The following is a 24,938-nucleotide window of genomic DNA, read 5'->3' on the forward strand; positions in this document are numbered from 1 at the left end:
TTTAATCAGACAAGTAGTTTTTATTATTTTTAAAACGTGCTACGTAAGGAATTAAGAAAGATTAACCAGAATCAAAATTGTGACATTCTTACAAATTGAAAAAATGTATTTATTCCAATCCTATTTGTTGTTTTATGACAAACACACAAAACATTGTTGTTCTTTTTAACAAATAAGGAAACACAAAAGTTTTTTTTTCGATGTTTTTAATGAGAACAAATTAGTACCAAAATATAAATAAATAAACAAACAACCATTAACCAAAAAAAGTAAAAAGTACAGAAAAAAAAAAAAGTCATCGTTTATTATCTCGCGCTGTGCCTGCCGGGTATGACTTCATATTTTCCGATGCCAAATCTGTAAGACCGGAGAAGCGGTGAGTTCTGCTGAGTGGTACGGGTCCAATCGACGTCCTTCGATGCCTGCTCTTCCAGTTCGCCGGCGCCTTCAATAATATCATTCCTCTCTCCGTCAGATCGAACTCCTCCTGCATCGCGCGGTAACAAAAGAGAGAGAGATCGCATGGAATCAGCTGGTAATCTTCTTCAAGCTTCAATTCTCTGATATGCGATACGATCTAGAGCTTTTCAACTTTGAATGCGACCTCTATCACTTCTTTTTCTTTCAGCTTGCAAATTATTTTCTGTTCGAGAGTATGTGTGTGTAGATTATATGCTCTTAGTTTTCGTTCTTTCCTTGCGAGCTATGCATTTCATGTCTGTTTGTTTGTCGCATTTCCAATCGGATTCTGATAACTTAAACACCTTGAACACTTTCAATTTTGTCTGTTAAATTGACATTGAATTCGTATTGTTGCTGCTGTTGATGCATAAATATAAAGAGTTGTTTTCGACCTTTTGTTATGGAAGAGTGCATGATGACTATTTTGGAGTGCTAATAACAGCGCCCTATATACGCGCACACACATGCTTACTTGGTGCGTAGAGTCATACATCATACATGTTCGCTTTCTTTGCAAGGTTGCTTATGCTTTCTGTTTTATATTAAATACATTACAGGTGGTGGTATAAGGGAGACATCTGTTGTAGTTGTGATGTTGGATCCTGGTGAAGTATATTTAATTGCGAGTTTGTCTTCCAGGCTCGACACTCAGGTTATACATGTTGATCCCACAACTGGAGTGCTTCGCTACAATGCAAAGCCAGGATTTGATGTTTTCAAATCCGAAAAGGAAGCATTGGAATATGTTACGAACGGATCACATTGGTTGTGTAAGAATACAACCTATGCGCGTGCAATATTGGGTTATGCTGCTTTGGGCAGCATTGGTTTGCTTCTCGTGGCTACCAAGTTGACTGCTAGTGTTCCGAATTTGCCTGGTGGAGGGTGCATTTATACGGTGACTGAGAGCCAATGGATCAAGATTCAACTTCAGAATCCACAACCACAAGGGAAAGGAGAAGAAAAGAATGTTAATGAATTAACAGATCTTGACATTAATGGGAAGCACTACTTTTGTGACGCAAGGGATATCACTCAACCATTTCCTAGCCGTATGTGCTTGCGTGAGCCCGATGATGAATTTGTTTGGAACGCCTGGTTCTCGATGCCTTTCAAAAACATTGGGCTGCCACAGCATTGTGTCACTCTTCTTCAGGTTTTGCTTCATTCTTGGTATCATCAAATTGGTGCTCATCTGACTATTATCTTCTTTCACCTGATCCTTATCTTTAACCATCTGATTTCTTAGCCTACCACCTCGATTTAGTGATGATGATTGTTCGAGCCTATGCACGATATGCTCATTATAGCCAACTGGTTCAACTCTGCATTTACATGTACTTATATTTATGTGCAACTCTTTGAGTATATATTTTACCACTGATAATGATAAGGATTTCATAACCGTTGCATTAGGAAACAAGTTGTTGAACTTATCTATGCATTAGGTGCTCAATTTTGCCTTCATTGAATATGACTGACACAAGAAGTTAAATTGTTGTTAAGATTTGAAGATAGCATATGGAATTATGCAATTAGATGTAAATTTAACCCTTTCATACCGTTCTCTTACTTGATATTAATGTGTAGGGTTTTGCAGAGTGTCGAAGTTTTGGAACCTTAGGGAAGGTGGAAGGAATTGTTGCTCTCATAGCTCGCCGTAGCAGGCTGCATCCTGGTACTCGGTACTTGGCTAGGGGATTGAATTCATGTTTTAGCACAGGTAACCTGACCTATTAAGTTATTAACAACTCTCAAACTTTTAATCTTTGAAGATACCCATGGTTGTGTCATTTTTGTCATTGATTTCCACTGGAGTTTCTCAGAACATTGAGGACAGAAAGTAATTTAGAAAATAACATATTGATATTTTTTTTATGAAATTCATTAATCTACAGTATTTCTTTTTCGTTTTGTTTGTATTATTTTGTTTTTGTTTTGCTTAGATGGCTTCATCTTGTATTTTGTATTCTTCTCATTTAGGAGTACGAATTTACATTCTAAATGAAAAATATTCTCCTCTTACTTTATGTTTTAAGTGAACTTTTCATACTTATGAAGATGGCAAGTCTGACAGGAAATGAAGTGGAGTGTGAGCAACTTGTATGGATCCCTAGAAGGGCTGGTCAAACAGTTCCTTTTAACACATACGTGTGGCGACGGGGTACAATTCCAATTTGGTGGGGTGCAGAGTTAAAGATTACTGCTGCAGAAGCAGAAATATACGTTTCGGATCGCGATCCTTATAAAGGAAGTTCGGAGTACTACCAGAGGTTGAGTAAGAGGTATGATGCACGAAATTTTGACGTGGCTGTTGGGGGGAGTCAGAATAGAAAGGCGTTTGTTCCAATTGTATGCATCAACTTGCTTAGGAGTGGAGAAGGAAAGTCAGAATGCATTTTAGTTCAACATTTTAAGAAATCTTTAAACTACATCAAATCAACCAGAAAACTTCCTTATACTCGAATTGAATTGATAAATTATGACTGGCATGCCAGTATAAAGTTAAGAGGTGAACAGCAAACCATCGAAGGATTATGGAAACATCTAAAAGCACCCACTACTTCCATAGGCATTTCTGAAGGAGATTTTTTGCCTTCACGAGAAAGAATTAAGGACTGCAGAGGACAAATTATCTACAATGATGACTTTGAAGGTGCTTTCTGCTTAAGATCACGTCAAAATGGTGTGATACGTTTCAACTGTGCTGATTCTTTGGATAGGACAAATGCTGCAAGTTATTTTGGCTCCCTCCAGGTTTTTGTGGAGCAGTGTAGGCGGCTTTGTATATCACTTGATAGTGATTTGGCATTTGGTTATCAGTCAATGAGTACTATTGGTGGCTATACAGCTCCTCTGCCACCAGGCTGGGAGAAGAGATCCGATGCAGTAACAGGGAAAACCTTTTATATTGATCACAATACTAGGACCACAACATGGACGCATCCGTGTCCCGATGAACCTTGGAAGAGATTTGATATGGCATTTGAGGAGTTCAAGAGGTCAACAATTTTATCACCAGTATCCCAGCTTGCTGATATTTTTCTGCTTGCGGGTGATATTCATGCAACACTTTATACCGGTTCGAAAGCTATGCATAGCCAAATCCTCAGCATCTTCAATGACGATGCAGGAAAATTCAAACAATTTTCTGCAGCTCAGAATATGAAAATTACTTTGCAGAGGAGATATAAAAATGCAGTTGTCGACAGCTCTCGTCAAAAGCAACTTGAGATATTTCTTGGAATGAGACTATTCAAGCATCTTCCATCAGTTTCTTTTCACCCTCTTAATGTATGTTATTCTAGGACTGCTCTGGATCAGTTGTAGTGATAATAATTTCATTAATTTCTATGCTTCTTTTTGTGCTAGGTTCATCTAACAAGTTGCAACAAGTGGTTTTAACTGCCATAGGTTAATTTAAAAGCTATTCTAAGTTAGTATAAGCGTATAAACCATTTAGGCTTTTCATTCCCAGTGCCGCCTACAAATGGTATGGAATCACCAGCTGCATATTGGAAGGCCCTTTTGTTACTTGTAACACGTAACAGTGGTTTTGAGTTTGGCATCAGATTTAGACTTCACACTGGTGTCTGTTTCCAAAATGTTGGCTTCCCTGGAAATTCCTTTGATTCTTGGTTTTAGATCTGATCACAGTTTAATACCTTTGCATTTTGAGTTCCATAGATTCTGGCTTCCATGATTTATGTATTGATTGCATGTAATTTTTATTTAGTAATTGCATTGCATGGTGTTCGCCTGTGTTATGACTATTTCTCTACATTGAATTGTCGGATCTTTTCTTGAAAGTCATAAATGATTTTTTTTTTTCTGTTTGTTTTTTCATATAATGTAATGGCATCAAGTCTCTCATCCAAGCATTGTGATTTTGCAGGTAGTCTCTCGACCATCTGGTTTCTTCCTTAAGCCAGTTGCTAACATGTTTCCAAGTTCCAAAGGTGGAGCCAGTCTTCTGAGTTTCAAGAGAAAGGATCTAGTCTGGGTACTTTTTCTTTCAGTTTTCATTGTATGGAACATTTGACTGTACCATAGGGGTCTTTTCAGCAAAATTCTTTTGTCTCTTATTTGGAATAGTTTTTATCACACAGGTTTGCCCACAGGCCGCAGATGTTGTTGAACTTTTTATCTATCTAGGTGAACCTTGCCATGTTTGTGAGCTTCTTCTCACAATATCCCATGGTGCAGATGATTCAACATATCCATCAACAGTTGATGTAAGGACTGGACGCTCTTTAGATGGGCTAAAACTTGTCTTGGAGGTCTGTAATCTTTCTTCCACTTCTCCTACAACTTTAATTTTCTTTGAACTTTATTAGAATTGATGGTCCCAGGAATCCAGCTAAAACAAGATGAGGATCCTTTTAGTTCCTATCTGATGTAAAGACTAACAACTAGGCTAAGCCATGAAATGCAAGGGACCTAGTTGCAAAAACTTAAATATTTAGAATACAAAAGAAGTTCATGACTCTGGTTTTGGTAATTTTTTGTTAGTTTCATGTATTGTTGTACATATGTTGCTAATCTACTTGTGTTAAGTTACAATAATTTCGGATATCTCCCATAGTTTCTAATATTTTAGTGGATTCTGATGACAGGGTGCTTCAATACCTCAGTGTATACACGGAACAAACCTCTTGATACCCTTAACAGGAGCAGTTAGTCCAGAGGATATGGCTGTAACAGGAGCTGGTTCACGTCTTCATGCTCAAGACACATCTACCCTTCCATTATTGTATGATTTTGAAGAACTGGAAGGAGAACTTGACTTCCTTACTCGTGTAGTTGCCCTTACATTTTATCCTGCTGTCTCTGGAAAGAGCCCTATCACTCTTGGTGAGGTAGAAAGCAACTTGTCTAATTATTAATTATATGTCATTGTCCTTGATTTGTGACTCTTCAGTTGGTTATTTAGGTTCTGATTTGAAACTCTAGCTTGGTTGAAGCTAATGCCATTTGGATTTTTTGGCACATGATATAGAGAGGATGGGTGTTGCAGAACCCCCAAGTGGATGATAATTCTTTTGTGAATTTGTTTGCAGATAGAAGTCCTTGGAGTTTCTCTTCCTTGGAGAGGTGTATTTACTAACGAAGGCCCTGGTGCAAGACTACCTGAACATGCTAAAAACCTTCAGAATGAAAACATTCATTTTTCCTCTGGGTCAAAAACCAATCCATTTTCTGGTGCTTCATTTACTGAAAATGTGCTGCCACCAGTGCAACCAAGTTCCTCTGCCAACAATTTAGTTGACCTATTGACTGGAGAGGTGGTGCTTTCAGAACACATTGCTGCGCCAGTGATAGGAAATGCTGAGGACAAGGGAGGTGACTTTCTTGATTTCTTGGACCAAGCTATTGTTGAATATCATGGTGCTGAAACTAATCATAAATCACATGATGGAAAAACTTCAGATAGCAGTTCCCAGCAGTACATTGATTGTTTGAAATCTGTTGCTGGGCCACGTATGGTATGTTACTAACTCTTCTATTGTTTCCTTGAACCACTATGCTATTATGTGGTTTATCCTTATAAAGAGGAAGTCCTTTGAAATCTTTCGTTGAACCATTATTGATGAATCCTATTGTCTGCAGGAAAAGAAACTAAACTTCATGGAAGCCATGAAACTTGAAATTGAACGCCTCAGGCTGAACATTTCTGCTGCTGAAAGGGATAGAGCTTTGTTATCTATAGGAACTGATCCTGCTACTATAAACCCTAATGTTTTACTTGATGAACGATACATGGGAAGATTGTGCAGAGTTGCAAACTCCCTTGCACTGCTTGGACAAGCATCCTTGGAAGACAAAATTACATCTGCTGTTGGTCTTGAGACTACTGATGATAATGAGATAGATTTTTGGAATATAACTAGATTTGGTGACCACTGTTATGGTGGCACATGTGAGGTTCGTGCTGAAACTATTGCACCTACACGTCCTTCCTTTTTGGAATCAGGCGGAGTTTCCCCGTCTCTCTTGTCATGTTCCCAATGTGAAAGGAAAGTTTGTAAAGTTTGCTGTGCTGGTAGAGGGGCCCTTCTGGTTGCAGGCTATGGGTCAAGGGAGGCCATGAGTTACAATGGTGTGGTAAATCAGGGGGGATCAGGCCATGGTTTCCAGGCTGATGTCTCAACAAATCGTACAGTAGTGCTGGATAGTGTTATTTGTAAAAGATGCTGCCATGATATTGTGCTTGATGCATTGATCTTGGACTACGTCAGGGTCTTGATAAGCATGAGGAGAAGTACACGTGCAGATTCAGCTGCCCATGAGGCCTTGAACCAGGTGATTGGATATTCAGTAAGGAATTGTCTTTATGAAGGGAAACAGTCTCCGGATAGAAAGAGAACTATTAAAGTTCTGCAGAAATTACTTGGCAGAGAGGAATCGCTAGCCGAGTTTCCATTTGCCAGCTTTTTACACTCGGTAATTTTTTGGATTATATTACTTTCTTGTTTCAGGGTTCCCGCAGTAGTTATTGTCTTATTTCCATCTCTATCTGCATACGAGTTGCGGTATTGTACATGTTTATTGTGACCATTGTAGGTTGAAACGGGAGCAGATTCAGCACCATTCTTGTCACTGCTTGCTCCTCTTGAATCTGGAACACGCGATTCATACTGGAAATCTCCTCCTAGTACCACCAATGTTGAGTTCATTATTGTTCTTGGCACCCTTTCTGATGTTAGTGGGGTTGTTTTGCTTATTAGTCCATGTGGTTATTCTGAGGCTGATGCACCCACCGTAAGTCGGCCTCTATACATACTCTCTCTTTTATTTTTATTTTATTTGGTAAATGTGAAGTTGTCGAAAATCTAGCTTTTTGTTCCAAAATTGTTGAATTTTACACCTTTTGGGTTGCACAAACATTGATTCCTTCTGTACATTTTATTTTGACTAATTCACCTGCTCGCACAGGTGCAAATCTGGGCCAGCAATAAAATACACAAGGAAGAAAGGTCATGCATGGGAAAATGGGATTTGCAGTCCTCGATCACGTCTTCCTCAGAATATTATGGACCAGAAAAGTCGGTTATAGAAAATGAAGTACCGAGGCATGTGAAGTTTGAATTTAGGAATCCAGTTCGATGCCGCATTATTTGGATGACATTACGCCTTCAGCGACCTGGTTCACAATCTCTTAATTTGGACAACTTGAATCTCTTATCTCTCGATGAAAATCCATTTGCAGAAGTAACTCGGCGTTCTTCTTTTGGAGGAGAAGTTGAAAGAGACCCCTGTATTCATGCCAAAAGGATACTGGTAGTCGGAAGCCCGGTGAAAAAAGAGATGGCAGATACATCACAAAGCTACGATCAGATGAATCTGAAAGGCTGGCTGGAGAGAGGTCCACCACTGAACAGATTTAGGGTAAAAAAAATCACGCTTATATGCTTTATTCATTAAAAAAAAAAATTGATTCGTTATTGAATTTTTATCGCGTGCAGATTTGTTTATAGTCATATATTGTTCTTTCAGGTTCCCATTGAGGCCGAGAGGCTGTTGGACAACGATATTGTTTTGGAGCAATATCTTTCTCCCGCATCACCTTTGCTTGCTGGATTTCGTCTTGATGCTTTTGGTGCAATAAAGCCTCTGGTTACCCATTCACCCTCTTCAAATACACTGGTCTGGGATACGTCAGCCACACTTGTAGACGAGAGGCACATCTCTCCAGCCGTTCTGTATATACAAGTATCTGTTGTCCAGGTACTTACTAGACCTGCTTTATTATTATGGGGTTGGTTAGCGACAGTAGTTTGAAGTGGCTTAATTAGTGCAGTGTGAAAATCCATATGGATTACGGTGTTTTTAAGATAACTTATGGGAGACATTATTACAGGAACCCCAAAGCATTGTAACGATTGCAGAATATCGTTTGCCGGAGGCCAAGTCTGGAACAGCCATGTACTTTGATTTCCCTCGAGAGATACAAACCCGCACAATTATATTTAAACTTCTTGGAGATATTACAGCATTTGCCGATGACCCAACAGAGCAGGATGATGCTGGTTCCAGAGTTGTACCTGTGGCTGCAGCGTTGTCGTTGGCCAATAAAATTAAGTTGTATTACTACGCCGATCCATACGAACTTGGAAAATGGGCAAGCCTCTCGGCCGTTTGAAGTAGCGTTATACACAGCGAAGCACGAGGGGTTTTGTGTCTTGGGGATTGGTTTTTGATCGATTTTGTGGTTGTGTATTTCCCCATTCATATTTGTTGTAATCATTCGTTGATGTAAAATTGTCCCTATAGTTTTTTTCGTTTTCGTTGAGACTATATATATCAATAGTGCTAGGAAATCAGAAACACGTCTGTCTTTATTGTACGAGAATCTGATGAGATCTGTTTGTTCAAGTATTTGGAGCCAAAGAACTTCGTAAACTTAATTGTTTGGTGGATTTTTATCACAAATGGTCTTTGAAATTGAAAATCAATCAATGTAGTTCCTGAAAAAGAGGTGTCACAAATTGATGTGCTCGAATTAATGTGCTCATTTCATCGCAACTTTGTAAAAAATCATGTTATATGCTAATTTTTGGCACATAAATAGGTCTCAAAATTTTGGGGGTTTTATTATTACAAATGGTTTATGAAATTGGTCAATACCATTAAGATGATCTTGGAAATTGAAAATGAATTAATGTAATCTCTGAAAATATGTGTCACAAATCAGTATGAACATTTTGCCACAATTGACCCATGCCATAACAACACATAATAGAATTTTCGACAGAATAGAAGAACCACATTGATCTGTGACACTTATTTTCACGGACTACATTGATTGATTTTCAATTTTAAAGATCATTTTAATTGTATAAGTCGATTTCAGAGATCATTTGTGATAAGTTGAGCCACCCAATTGCTTGATGGAATTTAGTTTTTCTTTTCTTTATTTTTGCAATTGAAATCAAAGTTTAATTTGATGCTTAAGCATATACATGCCCCTACCCATTTACATTTTGAGTTGTCTTATTAATCTACATTTTAAAAGCATCACAATCTCAAATTAGTATTTAAAAAAACGCTTTTTATTTATTTATTTATTTTCTAAAGCATGCAACTGAACAATCCTCATTTAATGATTTTTTTAAATGACAAGTACACCCGTATATGTTTCAAAACCACAACTTTTGCCCCTTCATTTATTATATTACAATAACACCATATCCGTTTTGGTCATTTAACATAAACGCAACAGTTTTATATAAAAATTTATCAAACACTCATAAAAAAAATTTTATTTTGTTAAAAGCACGTTTACAACAAAAGTTTATTAAACACTCAACAACTTTATCTTATTCTCACACCACAACAAAAGCAGTCTTTTTTTTTTTAAATCAGAGGAATAATAAACTGCCCTATATCTTCCAGCCAGAAACCGAAGCCCCATATATCCTTGATTTATTGTATCACAGAGGATTTATGTATGCATAAAATTACGTGGTTGGTTTCACTTGATTAACCCACACAGAGATCGACGGTGCTGATTGGATGCATTAGTGATGATCAGACTGTAATGCCACAGTGGTCTTTGACAGTGTAACTAATTCCTCCATTTCTTGCGTTGTTGAGAAAGTCGGTAAAATATTCAGATTGATCAATCGGTTTGTAGCGGACGGGATGCTCCTCGTCAATCAACTCTTGCGGCGTCTGGCACTTGCCACTCTTGGACAGAAACAGAGCCAAAACGAACCTTTGCGTGTCTTTGCTTATTGTCACTCTGTGTTTGCAAGCTTGTATTTTATCATTGCTCCAAACCTACCCAAAAATATTTATGTCATATTATATGTAAAAAAAAAATATTTGAATACGTGGGACTTTTTATGAATTTTCTACCATCTCACAGTTTAACTTAATCCTCGTTCCAACATTATAAAATATTTTGAAAAAATTATGAAGTGGTAGAGAGTCTATGAAGACTCCGACTTTTGAGAGAATCTCCTTAGCATTTCTCATGTTGCAGAAAAATTTATTAATTATATTACGGATTTATGTCTATTTATATAGCTTGAGTGAATTAATCATTGCATATTGCCATATACAATAGTAGCACCTGCAAAATATCGCCTGCGATGAAAGTGAAGGACGATGGCAGGGGTTGACAGAGCACCCAGTCCCCGTTCTTGGTCTGCACCTCCAAGCCATGGCTGTCGTTCACCTGATGCAGCACCGTGGTGAAGTTCTTGTCGGTGTGAATAAAAACACCCACGTCGGTTTCAATTTCTTCCGATCGCTCGTACTTGAGGAACGACATGTGGTGAGTGTTGGTGTTAGTATGTGTATCATGGTACATGTCTACACCATAGCTTTCGAATATCATCCTCGTCACTATCCAGTCTAAGTTAATCATTTGCGTTGCATACTCGTTCGAACTTCGACTAGTTAACCAACAAACAAGTTAATATCTATAAGCACGACAGTCTCACAACATAAACTGCATGCATATCAGCAACTGTAAGTTTATTGATTTCATAAAAAACTGTAAAGTCGAAGTATCAACAATATCAATAAACATCGACATAGATAACTTATCTACAGTTTAAAGTATTTCATTAAAAATTTAGGTAGAGAATTACGTGAAATTTTCATTTCCGTTGGGCCAGAAGAGATTGCTGAACTGCTGGCATTCAGCAGCATCTGCGGCGTCGTCCATTGCCAGGCTTTCATGGATCTGAGTGCTGTTGTGATATGCACCCAAGGTCTTCTTGGTCTTGCTCTTGACCTTCATCTTGGCTTCACGGGGGAAATCCATCAACTCTTTGAAAGCCTCCAACATGGTGCTGCGAAGCTCTTGGGGGACCTTGTCGCCAACTAATGCAATGAAGCAGCCCGTTCCTTCGAGTGCACGGATAACATCTTCGCGTATCCCTAGCCAAGAACTCGACCCCGGCTTCAACTCCTCCTCCTTGGAGAAATCGATCACCGGAATCCCGTTCTCCGATTGCTTACACATGGTGTGAGTAGGTACTTAATTATGTGTTTTTTTCCTTTTCACACAAAGTGAGCTACTGTGAGATGCATTTCATGGTGTTGCCGTTTATAAAGATCAACTGCAGCCGCGTCATCACCTACCTAATATCCGCAAAAGATTATTAAGCGTGTCAAGTGGTATTATACTATCAATCTACAACAATTCATTTACATGGCACACTCGTGAACCATAAGTTGCACAAAATAATATTTGTGTTGCGGATTGCGGACCGGCAGTCCTGATCATAAGTTGCACCAACAAAATACAATAATGCATTCAAATGGTACACTCGTGAATCATAAGTTGCACCAACAAAATAATATTTGTGTTGCAGACTTGCAGTCCTTATCACTTGTGCTGGCGTCCGTAGTTTTTTTAAATTCCAATAATGCATTTACAGGGCACGCTCGGAATCATAAGTTGCAACAATTTGACTGACTATCCCACAATATTTGTGGGGTAATGTTAAAAAGACTAAATTTGCAAACTAAATGATGTGTCTCCAATAAAAATGAGCATGTTTATCAACGGTTAAGTAATAAACCAATCATCAACTTCCATACTCTTTAATTTCTAAAATTTTATCTACAAATTTAGTTTCCTTAGCATTACTCATATTTGTGTTGCAGTCCTACTTAAGTTAGGAACTAAACTATGTAGAAAGTTTTAAATATACATACAATAGGCAATAGTATCTATTTACAAACCAAGTCTTCAATCTTTATGTTACAGTGAAGTCCCAACGTCTTCAAACTCCTGAATAAAAGGCACGACAATCCTGCTTAAATATAACTTAGAAATATGAGGAAATTAGCAAGTTAGCTATTCATATATACACTGTGCTATTATTTATCCAATCAAAGCCAAAATTGAAAGGGCAAATAATCATATAATCATGATTGACTAAATTGAAAGGGCAAATAATCATATAATCATGATTGCAAAGCTTAAAATTAGAAACGGTGTAGAATTAAGACTTTAGAAATTCATTAAAGCAAAGCAACAAAACAATGGAGTAAAATGTTATTCTATACCAAAAACTAATATACTGAAAAAGCGAAAAACACAAATCAGGACAAAAAAAAGTACACAAAGTTTGAGTTCAGGTCACAAACACAAAAAACCGTTTAACCGAGCTTATTCGACCAAATTTTTTTAGAGAATTTTAACGAGAAACTTCAAGTATTATTTATTTTAACGAAAAATCATATTTTTACACGAAACAGTCAATTCTAGTAATATTCACTTTACCTTTTATTTTGTCCTAATCGATAAAACTCAAAATTTTTAAACCATTTTCATTAATTTTTCTATTTTTTTAAGCAATCGCATGGATTATATATATGACCAGGCAGAGAGGCACAACCGCACATGCATAGCAATATAGCATACAATCTGAAACCATAAGGCAATGAAATATGAGATGGAAATTTCAAAACCCAATTAGAGGAGTGGAAGCCAAAATACAAAAAATTTAGTCCGGATAAGATAAATTATCAAATTTACAGAATGTTTTGTTTCTTAACTTTTGTGTTTTGTTTTTGTTTTAGCAGATTATGTTGCCTTGCCTACCAAAATCGAGCCCCCTTAATGGCTCACCTGTGAAACATTGGATTGGATTTATGTTTCAATTGTTGTCAGAATTGTTACATTATATATTATATAAATTAATATGTCCCAGTTAGGGGATTATGTCAAATATGATTAGTACAAAATCGTTTTAGAAGGATTGTGCTAAAAACATATATAAAATATGGGTTTGATGAACTTACTGGCTGCATCTGACAGGACAGAATAATTGAATTTAACCCATTTTGACATGGACCAATTTAAAATCATTCCAAAACTTATTTCCAATTATATTTCATCTCATTCTGTAACTTTAATTACATAGAGAAAAAGTGGTTTCTAATTAGCAAAGGGAAGCCTCACTGACCTTTGTAGAAATCTCATCAACAAAGGGCCTAAACCCCTTCAATACATTCGCACTATCAACACTTCTAAAATCTGGTTTTGATGAACTTACTGGCTCCATCTTATTGGATAAAAAATAAGAAATTTAAATCATCATTACATGGACGAATGAAACATCATTCCAAATTTATTCCCAACTTCCAAAATTAATCAATAAGATTGTAAATTTGATACAGCTAAAAAAGAAAAAGGAAAAGAATGAACTAAAAATTGTATCTTTATCGTTAAACACTGAAGTCTTTCATTGCATTAATCAAATGAGGGGGAGAGAGAGAGAGCAGATAGAATTGAACCCAGAAAAAGGTCAAATTTAAAAAATAACGTCCATATCAAAATCTACTTACATTCTTATTCAATAAGGAATAAAAGAAATAGAATATATTACACATCAAAAGTTGGGGATTACACTGATCATTTTGTAAAAGTTGATAACTATCATATAATCCATTGATACCTTCATAGTTTTTCAATCAATTCTTACATACAATTAACAATATGGGTTGTATATTTATACGTATAAGTCATCCAAACTACTAATTAGCACTCTCAAAAGAAATCCATTTGATCACTAAAACTCAAAATCTAAAGACATGAAAAAAATGAAGGGGCAGAAAATGTGAAGGCCGACCTGTAAATACTGGGTCCTGGGTCATAATAGGATTGTAGGACCTCAAGGGTGGAATCATCATCTCCTAAATGAGTTCTCGGGATAGGTCGGGCAGGCACCCTGCAACTAAGGAGAATAGTGTTGAATGAATCTATCTGAACTAAAAGGAATCGGAACTAAAGATACATAATCATGTGTTTAAGCAACAAATTTACGCAATCATGCCAACAATAAAAATATGTGTTTAGGCTTAATATAAAGATACATAGTCTAAACACAAAAACCTAAATTAAATATAAAACCGATGTGTTATAATCCCACAGTATTGACATATAAACCGTATTTGCGTGTAATCACAAAATACCAAAAAGTGTAAAATTCTAAAGGAAATATCCACAAACATTTCCAGGAAAGCTGCATTTTCTCATTCTTTTCTGGATTTCTGTCTCCAGTTATTTTTATTATTAATTCATAAGAAAACAAATCTTCTTTAAAAGAAAAGAAGGTGGACAATGCAGTGGATAAGATATCCACTGGGCTAAGCAAACTAAAACTGAATGACTTAACGAATGCATCAACAGATATAGCAAAACCTAATTATCCATGAGTTTTAAAGAAACTGAAGCCTGTAATGATGCTGAAAAGTGTACCTGATGAAAGGAATGACAAACAACCAAAAAATTTCTACAAAAACCTTGAATTTCTATATTATATTACGTTCAAGTTTGGACAATTGAGTACGGTAGAAAGAAGGAGAAAACACAACATTCCCAGGTTAGTGTTACACTGCAATACTGGTGCTTATTAGACTACAAATATGAACATTTTGTTCTCATGAAGTTATACATTTGTTGAAATACTGTAGTATAAAGAACTTTTCTAATCACCTTGTTTATGTTAAAAAGAATTAGGAACTGATCATAAAAAGCAACTTGCTCTTTTTTTGGTTCTTTTCTTCCATTTGGCGTATCCTTTATGTTGTCTCATTATAAAGGAAAAATTATATTATCATCCCTCTTTCTTCTATTGCATTGATTAAAATCTTATTTCTTTTTAATTTTTTATCAAGGTCCCTATGTCACATCTCGGTCCGGGGGGACCACTTCCCGGGCCCGCTCCACCACCGTAGCACGATATTGTCCGCTTTGGGCCCCGACCACGCCCTAACGGTTTTGTTTCTGGGAACTCACACCAGAACTTCCTGATGGGTCACCCATCCTGGGAATGCTCTCGCGCGCTACTCACTTAACTTCGGAGTTCCGATAGAACCCGAAGCCAGTGAGCTCCCAAAATGCCTCGTGCTAGGTAAGGATAGGAATATACATTTAAGGATCACTCCCCTGGGCGATGTGGGATGTTACACCCTAACTTTTAATGAACACCATTATTTCAGTTATAAATTATTTATATATCAACATAATTAAATTTTATTTTTAAAATATATTCAATTAGTGTTAAAACATTACATTTGGTGCATTTATATTTATGGATAAACTTTGTATCATATATTTCTATTTTTATTTTGTACCATTTTTAATTTGTACCTTTTTTTTTTTTTTTAATTTGTACCCATATAATAATTTCATTTTGTGCCCATATTTTTTAAAATTTTTATTTATACTCATAATTTATTTATAATGTACCCATTTTTCTTTATAAATGTACCACTTTGTTATATATAAAATGTACCCTTTTTTTAATGTAAAATCTATTTATTTATTGTTAGAATGTGTACATATTTATAATAAATTGTACCCTTATTCAAATTTTTTGAACATTATGGGTGTGACATCCCACATCACCCAAAGGAGTGATTCTTAAATGTATATTCTCATCATTACCTAGCGCGAGGCCTTTTGGGAGCTCACTGGCTTTGGGTTCCATGGGAACTCCGAAGTTAAGCGAGTAGCGCACGAGAGCACTCCCAGGATGGATGACCCATCGGGAAGTTCTCGTGTGAGTTTCCAAAAACAAAGCCGTGAGGGCGTAGTCAGGACCCAAAGCGGACAATATCATGCTACGATGGTGGAGCGGGTCCAGGAAGTGATCTGCCCCAGGCCAAGATGCGACAATGGGTACATTCGTTTGATATTTATTATTTCAAAGGTATATTGTTAACCTATTTTTATCTATTTATTCAATCAAAATTTTTGAGTATTTTCTTTTTTATTGTAATCGTTTTTAATTTATATGCCATATAATATGGGATTTTAAATCCCATAACATGTTAAGTAATTAATATCAAACATATGAGAATACATATTAATAGCAATAATGAGTTGTACAAAGTCAAGGGACTTTGATCAAAAATTGTATACTATTAAGGGTTTAGTCAAAGAATGTTAATGGCTAGGGACCAGATCTAAAGTCTCTCAATTATAAAATAAGTGGTGAAAAATCATATATGATTAGCAACTTAACATAATGTACACAAATAGTCTTACTTAATCATGTTATATAATTTTCTAAGTAGACTTCATAAGGTGGATCAAACTTCAAAGTTAGAGTCAATAAAATTAACTTAATTATCGGAATCAGCATGTAAAAGGCTTCAATGAAATAAATTAGGGAAAACTTGATATAAGTCCAATTTTTTTAGCCAATAGTAGAAATAATCCAATTTATTAAAATAGGTCCAATTCCTTATATTTAATTATTTAATTATCAATAATTATCTATTCAATGACAAGATTTATTATTTCTTCAAATTATCTCTTTGATTATTTCTTTTTATTTTTATTTTTTATTATTTCTTGTTCTTCCTCCTGCTTTAAACCCCATTTATAGATTTTATTTTTAATTTTTATAATCAACCTATATCACAGGTTAATTATTTTTATGTATCTATATGACAGATTCTTTTTTATAATTAACGTGTCACAAATTAATGTGTCTTGCTTATAGGTATATTATGTTTTTTCCTACTTTTTAGTTAGGTTTCATATCTCGCTTGTAGGTATAATATATATTCATAAACTTGTTACTTGAGTTAATTATTTTTATGTATCTATATGACATATTCTTTTTTATAATCAACGTGTCACAAATTAATGTGTCTTGCTTATAGGTATATTATGTTTTTTCCTACCTTTTAGTTATGTTTCATATCTTGCTTATAGGAATAATATATATTCATATATTTGTTACTTGAGTTAAGGTAGAATGTTTTGTAGATAATTTATGTTAGTATATTAGTTTTTGTTGTTGTAAGATATTAATTAGATTTTTTGGAGTTGAAAAATGCATAATATTAGAAGATTTTTAATATTTTAAAAAAATATAAAATGAGTATAAAAAAAATAAAAACATGTAATTAGATAACTGGATTCACCCCTAAAAACCATCTATGTTTTTGGACCTAGATCTAAAAGCCCCATGAAATTAAGAGAGTCCATAAACCCGTCATCAGTTAGTTAGAGATTACCCTACCTAAGAAAAAGAGAGATAACAAGTCAATACATTGTAACGTGATTAGGGTTTATTTTTTCACCCCAAAAAAAAAAGATCTAGTGTGTTAGTGCGAGGCATGTTAGGCCCATTGGATTAAATCCAAAAAGCTGCATTCAATTCACCATAAGGCCTCGTTTCCAAAGCAGACCCAATGAAAACACAATCCTACCGAACAAATATCGTATCAATAATTCGGTTCAAAGTTCCTCGTCCAAACGCACCTTAAAGGAAGTAACGGAGTGAAATTAGATCGTTTACTTCGAAGGGTAGCATGAGAATTGGCTTCTGAGGGTCCAAAATGCTGGAGGTATGCATTAGCCAACATGTGACCCAACTGAACCTGGGATTTGGTGGTGAGGTGCAGATGATCATCTTTGAGCTCCAATCCCTTTGCATCCACGCACACCACACTTTCATTCAATGAGAAAATTAAAAAGCCAAATCAGATAAATGGTTCATGTGGTTGTAAGGTATTCAGAAAATAGTCTTTGTGGTAGAAAAAAAGGGATTTAAACTCTTGTGGTGTAGTTCGTTAGCAAATTTAATTCAAAAATGATTTTTCTGTCGCAGGATAAAAGGGCTTTAATTTTTTCACAGTTGTGCCCACGTTGACTTCGGCTTTACTAATGATTAAACTTGTTTCGTTCAAACCTTGTGCTTTTTGTAGAGACAACCACCTTCCCAGCAACAAGAAAAGCAGAGTAGAACCCAACACCAAATTGACCAATCAAGCCAGTGTCTGCACCAAGATCCTTGTTTCCCTTCAGAGCCTTCAAGAACTTTGACGTACCACTCTGGGCAATGGTTCCACTGAAGCCAATGAGTTCCTCTTTTGTCATTCCAATACCAGTACCCGATATAGTGATGGTCCCATTATCTGGATCAGATTTGATACGAATCTGTAGCTCTTCAGCATCTCCAAGCAGAAAGGACCACACAAAAATCTCAACTTGTCCAATGCATCACTAGCATTACTCACAAGCTCTCTAAGAAATACCTCCTTGTGTTGCTCTATAGACTATGAACTATCAAATCCATAAGCCGAGATACCTCGACCTGGTACTCGAATTTCTCACCAGTAGCATCAGTGGCCTCCCCGTCAACGGCCGCGTCGCAGCGGGTGGACACTCGTCTGTTCCTGCTTTCAACCTTCCACTTCGCTTCAGTTCTGCACAATTCTAAAATCAGCACTTAAAAAACCCTATTTTTAAGGGAACATCAAATCAGCACTTAAAAAAACAGGGGCAGATTGTCCACCCTCCTGTTTGGATGCTCTTCACATCTCTTTCTATTTATGCGGTTACGGTTAAGTCACATTAATATTTTATATTTTTATTACTTTTTATCTTAGTATCTCTATAAAAAAAATTAATATAAAATATTAATATGGTTTAACCGTAACCGTACAAAATAAAAAGGAATAAAAAGTGCATCTAAATAAGAGAACAGACAATGTAGCTCCTAAAAAAACATGACATTTTGATTTGTCATACATCAAATCATGCTCTTAAAAAAGCGATTTTTTAAGCAAACATCAAATCATGCCCCTATCCATTTGGGGAAGGATTCTTTATCCTCATTTTCTTATTCTCTTCTCTCACACATTACTTTTTATCTTATTATCTTTATGAAAAAAAAATCAATATAAGATGTTAACGTGGTTTAACCGTGACCGTTTAAATAGGAGGGTATGGAAGGGTAGAGAATCCTCCTCCCTACCCATTTATCAAATGAATTGGATCTAGGATAGAGATCCTCATGAGCAGCCCATCCGAGTCGTTCAAACTTAATCTAACGGCTGCAATTATTATAACTTTTAGAGAAGTTTCCTATTTAGAATTTTTGGATCAAATTTCAACGGTTTGAATGGACTACTCAGGAGAATCCCCATCCTGAGCTAGGAGAGGATCCAATTTCCATTTTGAGTTGTCTATGTTATTAATCTACATTTTAAAAGGATCACAATCTCAAATCAGCATTTAAAAAAAACGTTTCTTTTCTTATTGCATGCAAGTGAACAGTCATCGTTTAATGAAAATTTTAAATAATAAGTACACCTGTATATATTTCAAAACACACAACCTTTGCCCTTTCATTTATTATATTACAATAATACAATATTTGTTTTAATCATTTAACATAGCAACAACAGTTTTATATAAATATTTATAAAACACTCATACATTTTTTTCTTTTGTTAAAAGCACATTTACAACAAAAGTTTATCAAACGCTTAATAACTTTATATTACAACAGTTTATTCTCACACAAAAGTAATTTTTTTTTTTTTTTTAAATCACAACAATACCAAACTGCCTTATCTTTTAGCCAGAAACCGAAGCTCCATACATCCTTGATTTATTGTATCACAGAGTTTATGTATACATAATATTACGTGGTTGGTTTCACTTGATTAACCCACACAGAGATCGACGGTGCTGATTGGATGCATTGGTGATGATCAGACTGCAATGCCACAGTGGTCTTTGACAGTGTAAACAGTTCCGTTTGAGTTGTTGAGAAAGTCGATAAAATATTCAGATTGATCAATCGGTTTGTAGCGGACGGGATGCTCCTCGTCAATCAACTCTTCCGGCGTCTGGCACTTGCCACTCTTGAACAGAAACAGAGCCAAAACGAACCTTTGCGTATCTTTGCTTATTGTCACTCTGTGTTTGCAAGCTTGTATTTTATCATTGCTCCAAACCTACCAAAAAATATTTATGCCATATTATATACAAAAAAAAATATTTGAATACGTGGAACTTTTCATGAATTATTTGTCACCTCACTTTAACTCAATTCCCATCTCAACATTATAAAACATTTTGAAAAAATTATAAGGTGGTAGAGAGTCCACGAAGATTCCGACTTTTAAGAAAATCTCCTTAGTATTTCTCATGTTGCAAAAAAAATTTATTAATTATATTGCATATTTATGTCTATTTATATAGCTTGAGTGAATTAATTATGTGAAAATATGACTTTAGCCCTTCAAACTCAATTTTCTTCATATAAAACCCTACATAACTTTTTTACTCAAAGAAAACCCAATGACTAGGATCCACATAAGCAAATTCATTAACTTCATATTAATTCACACATTTTACATTTTTCACATGCCTAAAATACCCCTATTACATACTTGATGTAGACAATTAATTGTAAGGAAATAGTAAATGATTTTGCAACAAGAAAAAAAAAAAAAAGACATTAATGTTAAAAATTTATTGCATATTAATTTTTTAGAAAGGTTTTGAATTTTCATAAAACTATTCGATTTAGTTTTTTCACCCTACTCTTGAATACTTTTGAATTTATCCGTTTTTATTAATATATTAGAACATTGTATTTCATTATCTACATGCACATTAATTTACCTACAACAATTATACCATGGGTGTAATATAATATCTCTTTTTTACAATGATGCAAAATAATATACCAACAACAAAACGTGCCTAACATATGTACTAATTACATGGAAAATAATTTACCTATATTAAGAAGGAATGTAGTTCGATGCATAAAATTAAAAATACTATGTTACACCCATGTTTATAAAACAATAAAACGTGCCTAACATATCTAACAATACATGGAAAATAATTTACCTACAAATTAGAGAAATGTTATTTGGTTGGGTGTAGCATAAATTTTTTTAATAATTGGAAAAATTAAATATAACTAGGTGTCGTGTAATTTTTTTTATATAATTAGAACAAATTAATTTACCTACCTACTCTTTGAAATGTTCATTTCCAATGATGCAAAATGTTCATTACCTAACTACAAATTAATTTCCAATAATTTACCTACACCAATTATACCATGGGTGTAGGTACCAACAACTAAACTTGCCTAACATAAGTACTTGTACATGAAAAATAATTTACCTATAACAAAAGAAATGCAGTTTGATGTATAAAATCAACAATATTATGTTCCACTCATGTTTATACAACAACAAAACGTGTCTAACATATATAACAATACATAGAAAATAATTTACCTACAAGTTAGAGGAATGTTATTTGATTCAAAATATATAATATAGGTGTAGTATTTTTTTTTTTTAAATAATTGGAACAAACTAATTTACCTACCAATTAATATGGATAAAATTGCTACAAAATATATCACGAAAAAAAAAAAACCCTACTTTTCTAGTTTAACATAGATATGGTTAATGCAAACACTTTTTTTATTTTATTTCACTTTTTCTACTACTTTTAATTTGACATAAATTTAGGAATTTGAAAAAGGGACCATAAAGTATGAGTAGTATGAGTGTAAATAAATTGCATTAATAGGTCAATAGTGTTCCTATATGTTTGCAAATTTTAAATTAGGGCTTAAACTGGATCTTTAAAGATAGATAGGTTTTTATCTAGAAATAATGAATTGTAAAGGCCAAAATCTAAAGCTCCAATTAATTATTGTATGATGCCGTATACAATAGTAGCACCTGCAAAATATCGGCTGCGATGAAAGTGAAGGACGATGGCGGGGGTTGACAGAGCACCCAGTCCCCGTTCTTGGTCTGCACCTCCAAGCCATGGCTGTCGTTCACCTGATGCAGCACCGTGGTGAAGTTCTTGTCGGTGTGAATAAAAACACCCACGTCGGTTTCAATTTCCTCCGATCGCTCGTACTTGAGGAACGACATGTGGTGAGTGTTGGTGTTAATATGTGTATCATGGTACTGGTCTACACCATAGCTTTCGAATATCATCCTTGTCACTATCCAGTCTAAGTTCATCATTTGCGTTGCATACTCGTTCGAACTTCGACTAGTTAACCAACAAACAAGTTAATATCTGTAAGTACGACAGTCTCACAACATAAACTGCATGCATATCAGCAACTGTAAGTTTATCTGATCTTATAAAAAACTGTAAGGTCGAAATATCAACAATATCAATAAATATCGACAACATAGATAACTTATCTACAGTTTAAAGTATTTCATTAAAAAATTAGTTAGAGAATAACGTGAAATTTTCATTTCCGTTGGGCCAGAAGAGATTGCTGAACTTCTGGCATTCAGCAGCATCTGCGGCGTCGTCCATTGCCAGGCTTTCATGGATCTGAGTGGCGTTGTGATATGCACCCAAGGTCTTCTTGGTCTTGCTCTTGACCTTCATCTTGGCTTCACGGGGGAAATCCATCAACTCTTTGAAAGCCTCCAACATGGTGCTGCGAAGCTCTTGGGGGACCTTGTCGCCGACTAATGCAATGAAGCAGCCCGTTCCTTCGAGTGCACGGATAACATCTTCGCGTATCCCTAGCCAAGAACTCGACCCCGGCTTCAACTCCTCCTCCTTGGAGAAATCGATCACCGGAATCCCGTTCTCCGATTGCGTAGGCATGGTGTGATTAGCTACTTAATTATGTGTATTTTTTTTCTTTTCACACAAAGTGAGCTACTGTGAGATGCATTTCATTGTGCCGTATATAAAGATCAGCTGCAGCCTCGTCATCACCTAATTAGGGAAGAGATCCATTCCATTAATATCACCGGATCAAGTGATCCGGGTCTTTGAAATGTCATCTAACGGTAAATCTGTTTTGATCCTTTAAAAGTTATAATAATTTTTAGACGTTGGATAAAATTTCAAAAATCCAGATTACTTGATCCGGTGACCTTAGTAGAAGAGATCCCGAGATGATCTACTTCCACCTAATTAATATCCGCAAAGATTTTTAAGCGTGTCAAGTGGTATTATACTATCAATCTACTTACTATAAAAAGAGTAATGCTATTTATACCATGTTTTTGTACTATATTTATATATTATCTTAGGTGGCATCTGATGTGGACAGGCAAATCGTTTAAATTAATCAAAATTTTAAATTTAATTAAATATTATTTAATGAATCAATAATTAAGAAAAATTAATCAATTAAATAATAATTATAATATACGAAAAGTCTTTTCCTTGCTTCTTCTCTCACTTCTTCGCTTTCCCAATCATGATTTGGCGTGCTTGTTCTGCATGCTTTGTTCTTTGATTAGAATCCCTGTTGAAAAACTTGCAAAACCCACCAAATTCATGGTTTTATGCCCAATGAAAAATATAAAAAACCTATCGGTTGAAAGGGGAGGGGAGGGAAGGAAAAATACTCCTTGTATGCTACAATCATCATTTAATGTATTAATTTTTCTTAATTATTGGTTTATTAAATAATGTTAATTAAATTTGAAAATATGATTAATTTAAATAATGTGGCTGTCCATATCAAATGGTGATATAAAAACATGATATAAATAACATTACTCCTTGAAAAATTACTAAACATCATTGTCTTAAAAGCTGACTTTATATATTTTAGTCATTAACTATCTAATTTTCTATATAAGGACTAATAAAACAATTTACTTAATTATATATTAATTGTGCTGATGTTCGTAGTTTCTAAAATTCCAATAATGCATTTCCAAGGTACGTTGCAACACTTGACTATCCCGTGCACAATAATATTTGTTTTGCAGACTTGCAGTCGTGATCATTTCTTGTGCTGATGTTCGTAGTTTTTAAAATACCATAATAGTTTACAGGTACGTACACTCGTGAATCATAAGTTGCAGCAGTATGATTAACTATCTCACAAAATAATATTTGTCAACTATCTCACAAAATAATATTTGTCTTCCAGTCTTGATTTAGGTAGGGATGAGATTGTATAAATTATGAGAAATTCTTATGAGATTTTACCCTGTCTTATACTTAGATAATATCTTGATTAAATTGTAATTCTTATGGGGTACTACTATAAAATATATGCACAATAGGATGAGATCAGACATAACTCTGAATTTCATTAAACTCTCTCTCCCCTCCTTGCCGCACCACCCCTCTATTTCTCTCTTCCTATTTGTCAGTTAAATAGGCCTTACAACACGTTATCAGCACGCTTTAGTCCGACGCTGACATTGACGCTAAGGAATTGAAGGTTCATGGATGAGGTTCTACAAATTCAAGGCTTAATTTCAGTTTTAGCCAATTAGGTTCTCCTACAACACAAGTTTGATATTTTATCTGCATGAAAACATTTCCTATGATGCATGAACCCCCAATTTATATTTTTATACATATATTGTATATTGCATATATTTGTCAATATATATGTTCATGCATACGCAAATGAGATTTAAAATCGATATAACTGGTATGTGAGTTTATTCGTCATCAATCATTTTAGTCATTTTCTGAAAAAAGAAAACCCATTCAAAGAAAGATAAAATGACAAAAATACTCATAATTTTGGTCAAATCATATTGGCCCAATGTTTACTATATTGAGGATATTTTTGTCCTTTTAGTTCTTATTTAACATAGATTTTTCATAAAATGACAAAAATAATCAACGATAAACAAACTTAATGACCATTTCTATCAATTTTAAATATCACAAACGAAAATAAGAAATTATACCAATGACCACT

General features: G+C 35.0%; 4 protein-coding genes across 6 annotated transcripts; 1 reads left to right on the forward strand and 3 right to left on the reverse strand.

Moving 5' to 3' along the window:
• Nucleotides 1-243: 243 nt before the first annotated feature.
• On the forward strand, nucleotides 244-8,870 carry LOC137747562 (putative phosphoinositide phosphatase SAC9). 3 transcript variants are annotated; one of them, XM_088690139.1, is made up of 13 exons: nucleotides 244-535; nucleotides 1,020-1,618; nucleotides 2,053-2,185; nucleotides 2,540-3,756; nucleotides 4,358-4,465; nucleotides 4,572-4,742; nucleotides 5,079-5,321; nucleotides 5,523-5,948; nucleotides 6,073-6,906; nucleotides 7,027-7,224; nucleotides 7,399-7,851; nucleotides 7,960-8,190; nucleotides 8,324-8,870. In XM_088690139.1, exons 1-13 carry the CDS (start codon nucleotides 523-525, stop codon nucleotides 8,603-8,605), a joined length of 4,908 nt encoding a protein of 1,635 aa, XP_088546265.1. In that variant the 5' UTR covers nucleotides 244-522; the 3' UTR covers nucleotides 8,606-8,870. The 3 variants fall into 3 exon arrangements, with proteins under 3 accessions (XP_088546265.1, XP_088546266.1, XP_088546267.1); XM_088690140.1 differs by lacking the exon at nucleotides 244-535 and having other exon boundaries at nucleotides 1,478-1,618; nucleotides 2,063-2,185; nucleotides 2,524-3,756; XM_088690141.1 differs by lacking the exons at nucleotides 244-535; nucleotides 1,020-1,618 and having other exon boundaries at nucleotides 2,051-2,185; nucleotides 2,524-3,756.
• Nucleotides 8,871-9,666: 796 nt separating this feature from the next.
• Nucleotides 9,667-14,165, reverse strand: LOC137747001 (putative 2-oxoglutarate-dependent dioxygenase AOP1). The gene is made up of 4 exons (XM_088677999.1): nucleotides 14,061-14,165; nucleotides 11,064-11,559; nucleotides 10,541-10,865; nucleotides 9,667-10,245 (listed from the first exon to the last, which is right to left on the reverse strand). Exons 2-4 carry the CDS (start codon nucleotides 11,438-11,440, stop codon nucleotides 9,994-9,996), a joined length of 954 nt encoding a protein of 317 aa, XP_088534125.1. The 5' UTR covers nucleotides 11,441-11,559; nucleotides 14,061-14,165; the 3' UTR covers nucleotides 9,667-9,993.
• A 3,521-nt stretch (nucleotides 14,166-17,686) lies between these two features.
• LOC148698895 (heat shock protein 90-5, chloroplastic-like) lies at nucleotides 17,687-19,212 on the reverse strand. The gene is made up of 5 exons (XM_088679340.1): nucleotides 19,209-19,212; nucleotides 18,540-18,667; nucleotides 18,141-18,388; nucleotides 17,830-17,899; nucleotides 17,687-17,710 (listed from the first exon to the last, which is right to left on the reverse strand). Exons 1-5 carry the CDS (start codon nucleotides 19,210-19,212, stop codon nucleotides 17,687-17,689), a joined length of 474 nt encoding a protein of 157 aa, XP_088535466.1.
• A 343-nt stretch (nucleotides 19,213-19,555) lies between these two features.
• On the reverse strand, nucleotides 19,556-22,973 carry LOC137747084 (putative 2-oxoglutarate-dependent dioxygenase AOP1). Its single transcript, XM_068487093.2, has 3 exons — nucleotides 22,485-22,973; nucleotides 21,958-22,282; nucleotides 19,556-20,196 (listed from the first exon to the last, which is right to left on the reverse strand). Exons 1-3 carry the CDS (start codon nucleotides 22,859-22,861, stop codon nucleotides 19,951-19,953), a joined length of 948 nt encoding a protein of 315 aa, XP_068343194.2. The 5' UTR covers nucleotides 22,862-22,973; the 3' UTR covers nucleotides 19,556-19,950.
• Nucleotides 22,974-24,938: the final 1,965 nt, after the last annotated feature.

Source organism: Pyrus communis, chromosome 2, assembly GCF_041283825.1.
Source record: "Pyrus communis isolate YQ-2024b chromosome 2, ASM4128382v1, whole genome shotgun sequence".
Lineage (NCBI taxonomy): Eukaryota > Viridiplantae > Streptophyta > Magnoliopsida > Rosales > Rosaceae > Pyrus > Pyrus communis.

Coding starts and splice junctions, on each gene's coding strand:
- LOC137747001 (XM_088677999.1), bottom strand. CDS start 11,440: ATGTGTAAGCAATCGGAGAACGGGATTCCGGTGATCGATTTCTCCAAG. Junction 10,866..11,063: donor AACGGAAATGAAAATTTCAC/GTAATTCTCTAC, acceptor TTGGTTAACTAG/TCGAAGTTCGAACGAGTATG. Junction 10,246..10,540: donor TCGCAGGCGATATTTTGCAG/GTGCTACTATTG, acceptor ATTTTTGGGTAG/GTTTGGAGCAATGATAAAAT.
- LOC137747562 (XM_088690139.1), top strand. Junction 5,949..6,072: donor CTGTTGCTGGGCCACGTATG/GTATGTTACTAA, acceptor TATTGTCTGCAG/GAAAAGAAACTAAACTTCAT. Junction 8,191..8,323: donor TACAAGTATCTGTTGTCCAG/GTACTTACTAGA, acceptor ACATTATTACAG/GAACCCCAAAGCATTGTAAC.
- LOC137747084 (XM_068487093.2), bottom strand. CDS start 22,861: ATGCCTACGCAATCGGAGAACGGGATTCCGGTGATCGATTTCTCCAAG. Junction 22,283..22,484: donor AACGGAAATGAAAATTTCAC/GTTATTCTCTAA, acceptor TTGGTTAACTAG/TCGAAGTTCGAACGAGTATG. Junction 20,197..21,957: donor TCGCAGCCGATATTTTGCAG/GTGCTACTATTG, acceptor ATTTTTTGGTAG/GTTTGGAGCAATGATAAAAT.
- LOC148698895 (XM_088679340.1), bottom strand. Junction 18,389..18,539: donor AATTCGAGTACCAGGTCGAG/GTATCTCGGCTT, acceptor GAAGAGCTACAG/ATTCGTATCAAATCTGATCC. Junction 17,900..18,140: donor GTCTCTACAAAAAGCACAAG/GTTTGAACGAAA, acceptor ATTGAATGAAAG/TGTGGTGTGCGTGGATGCAA.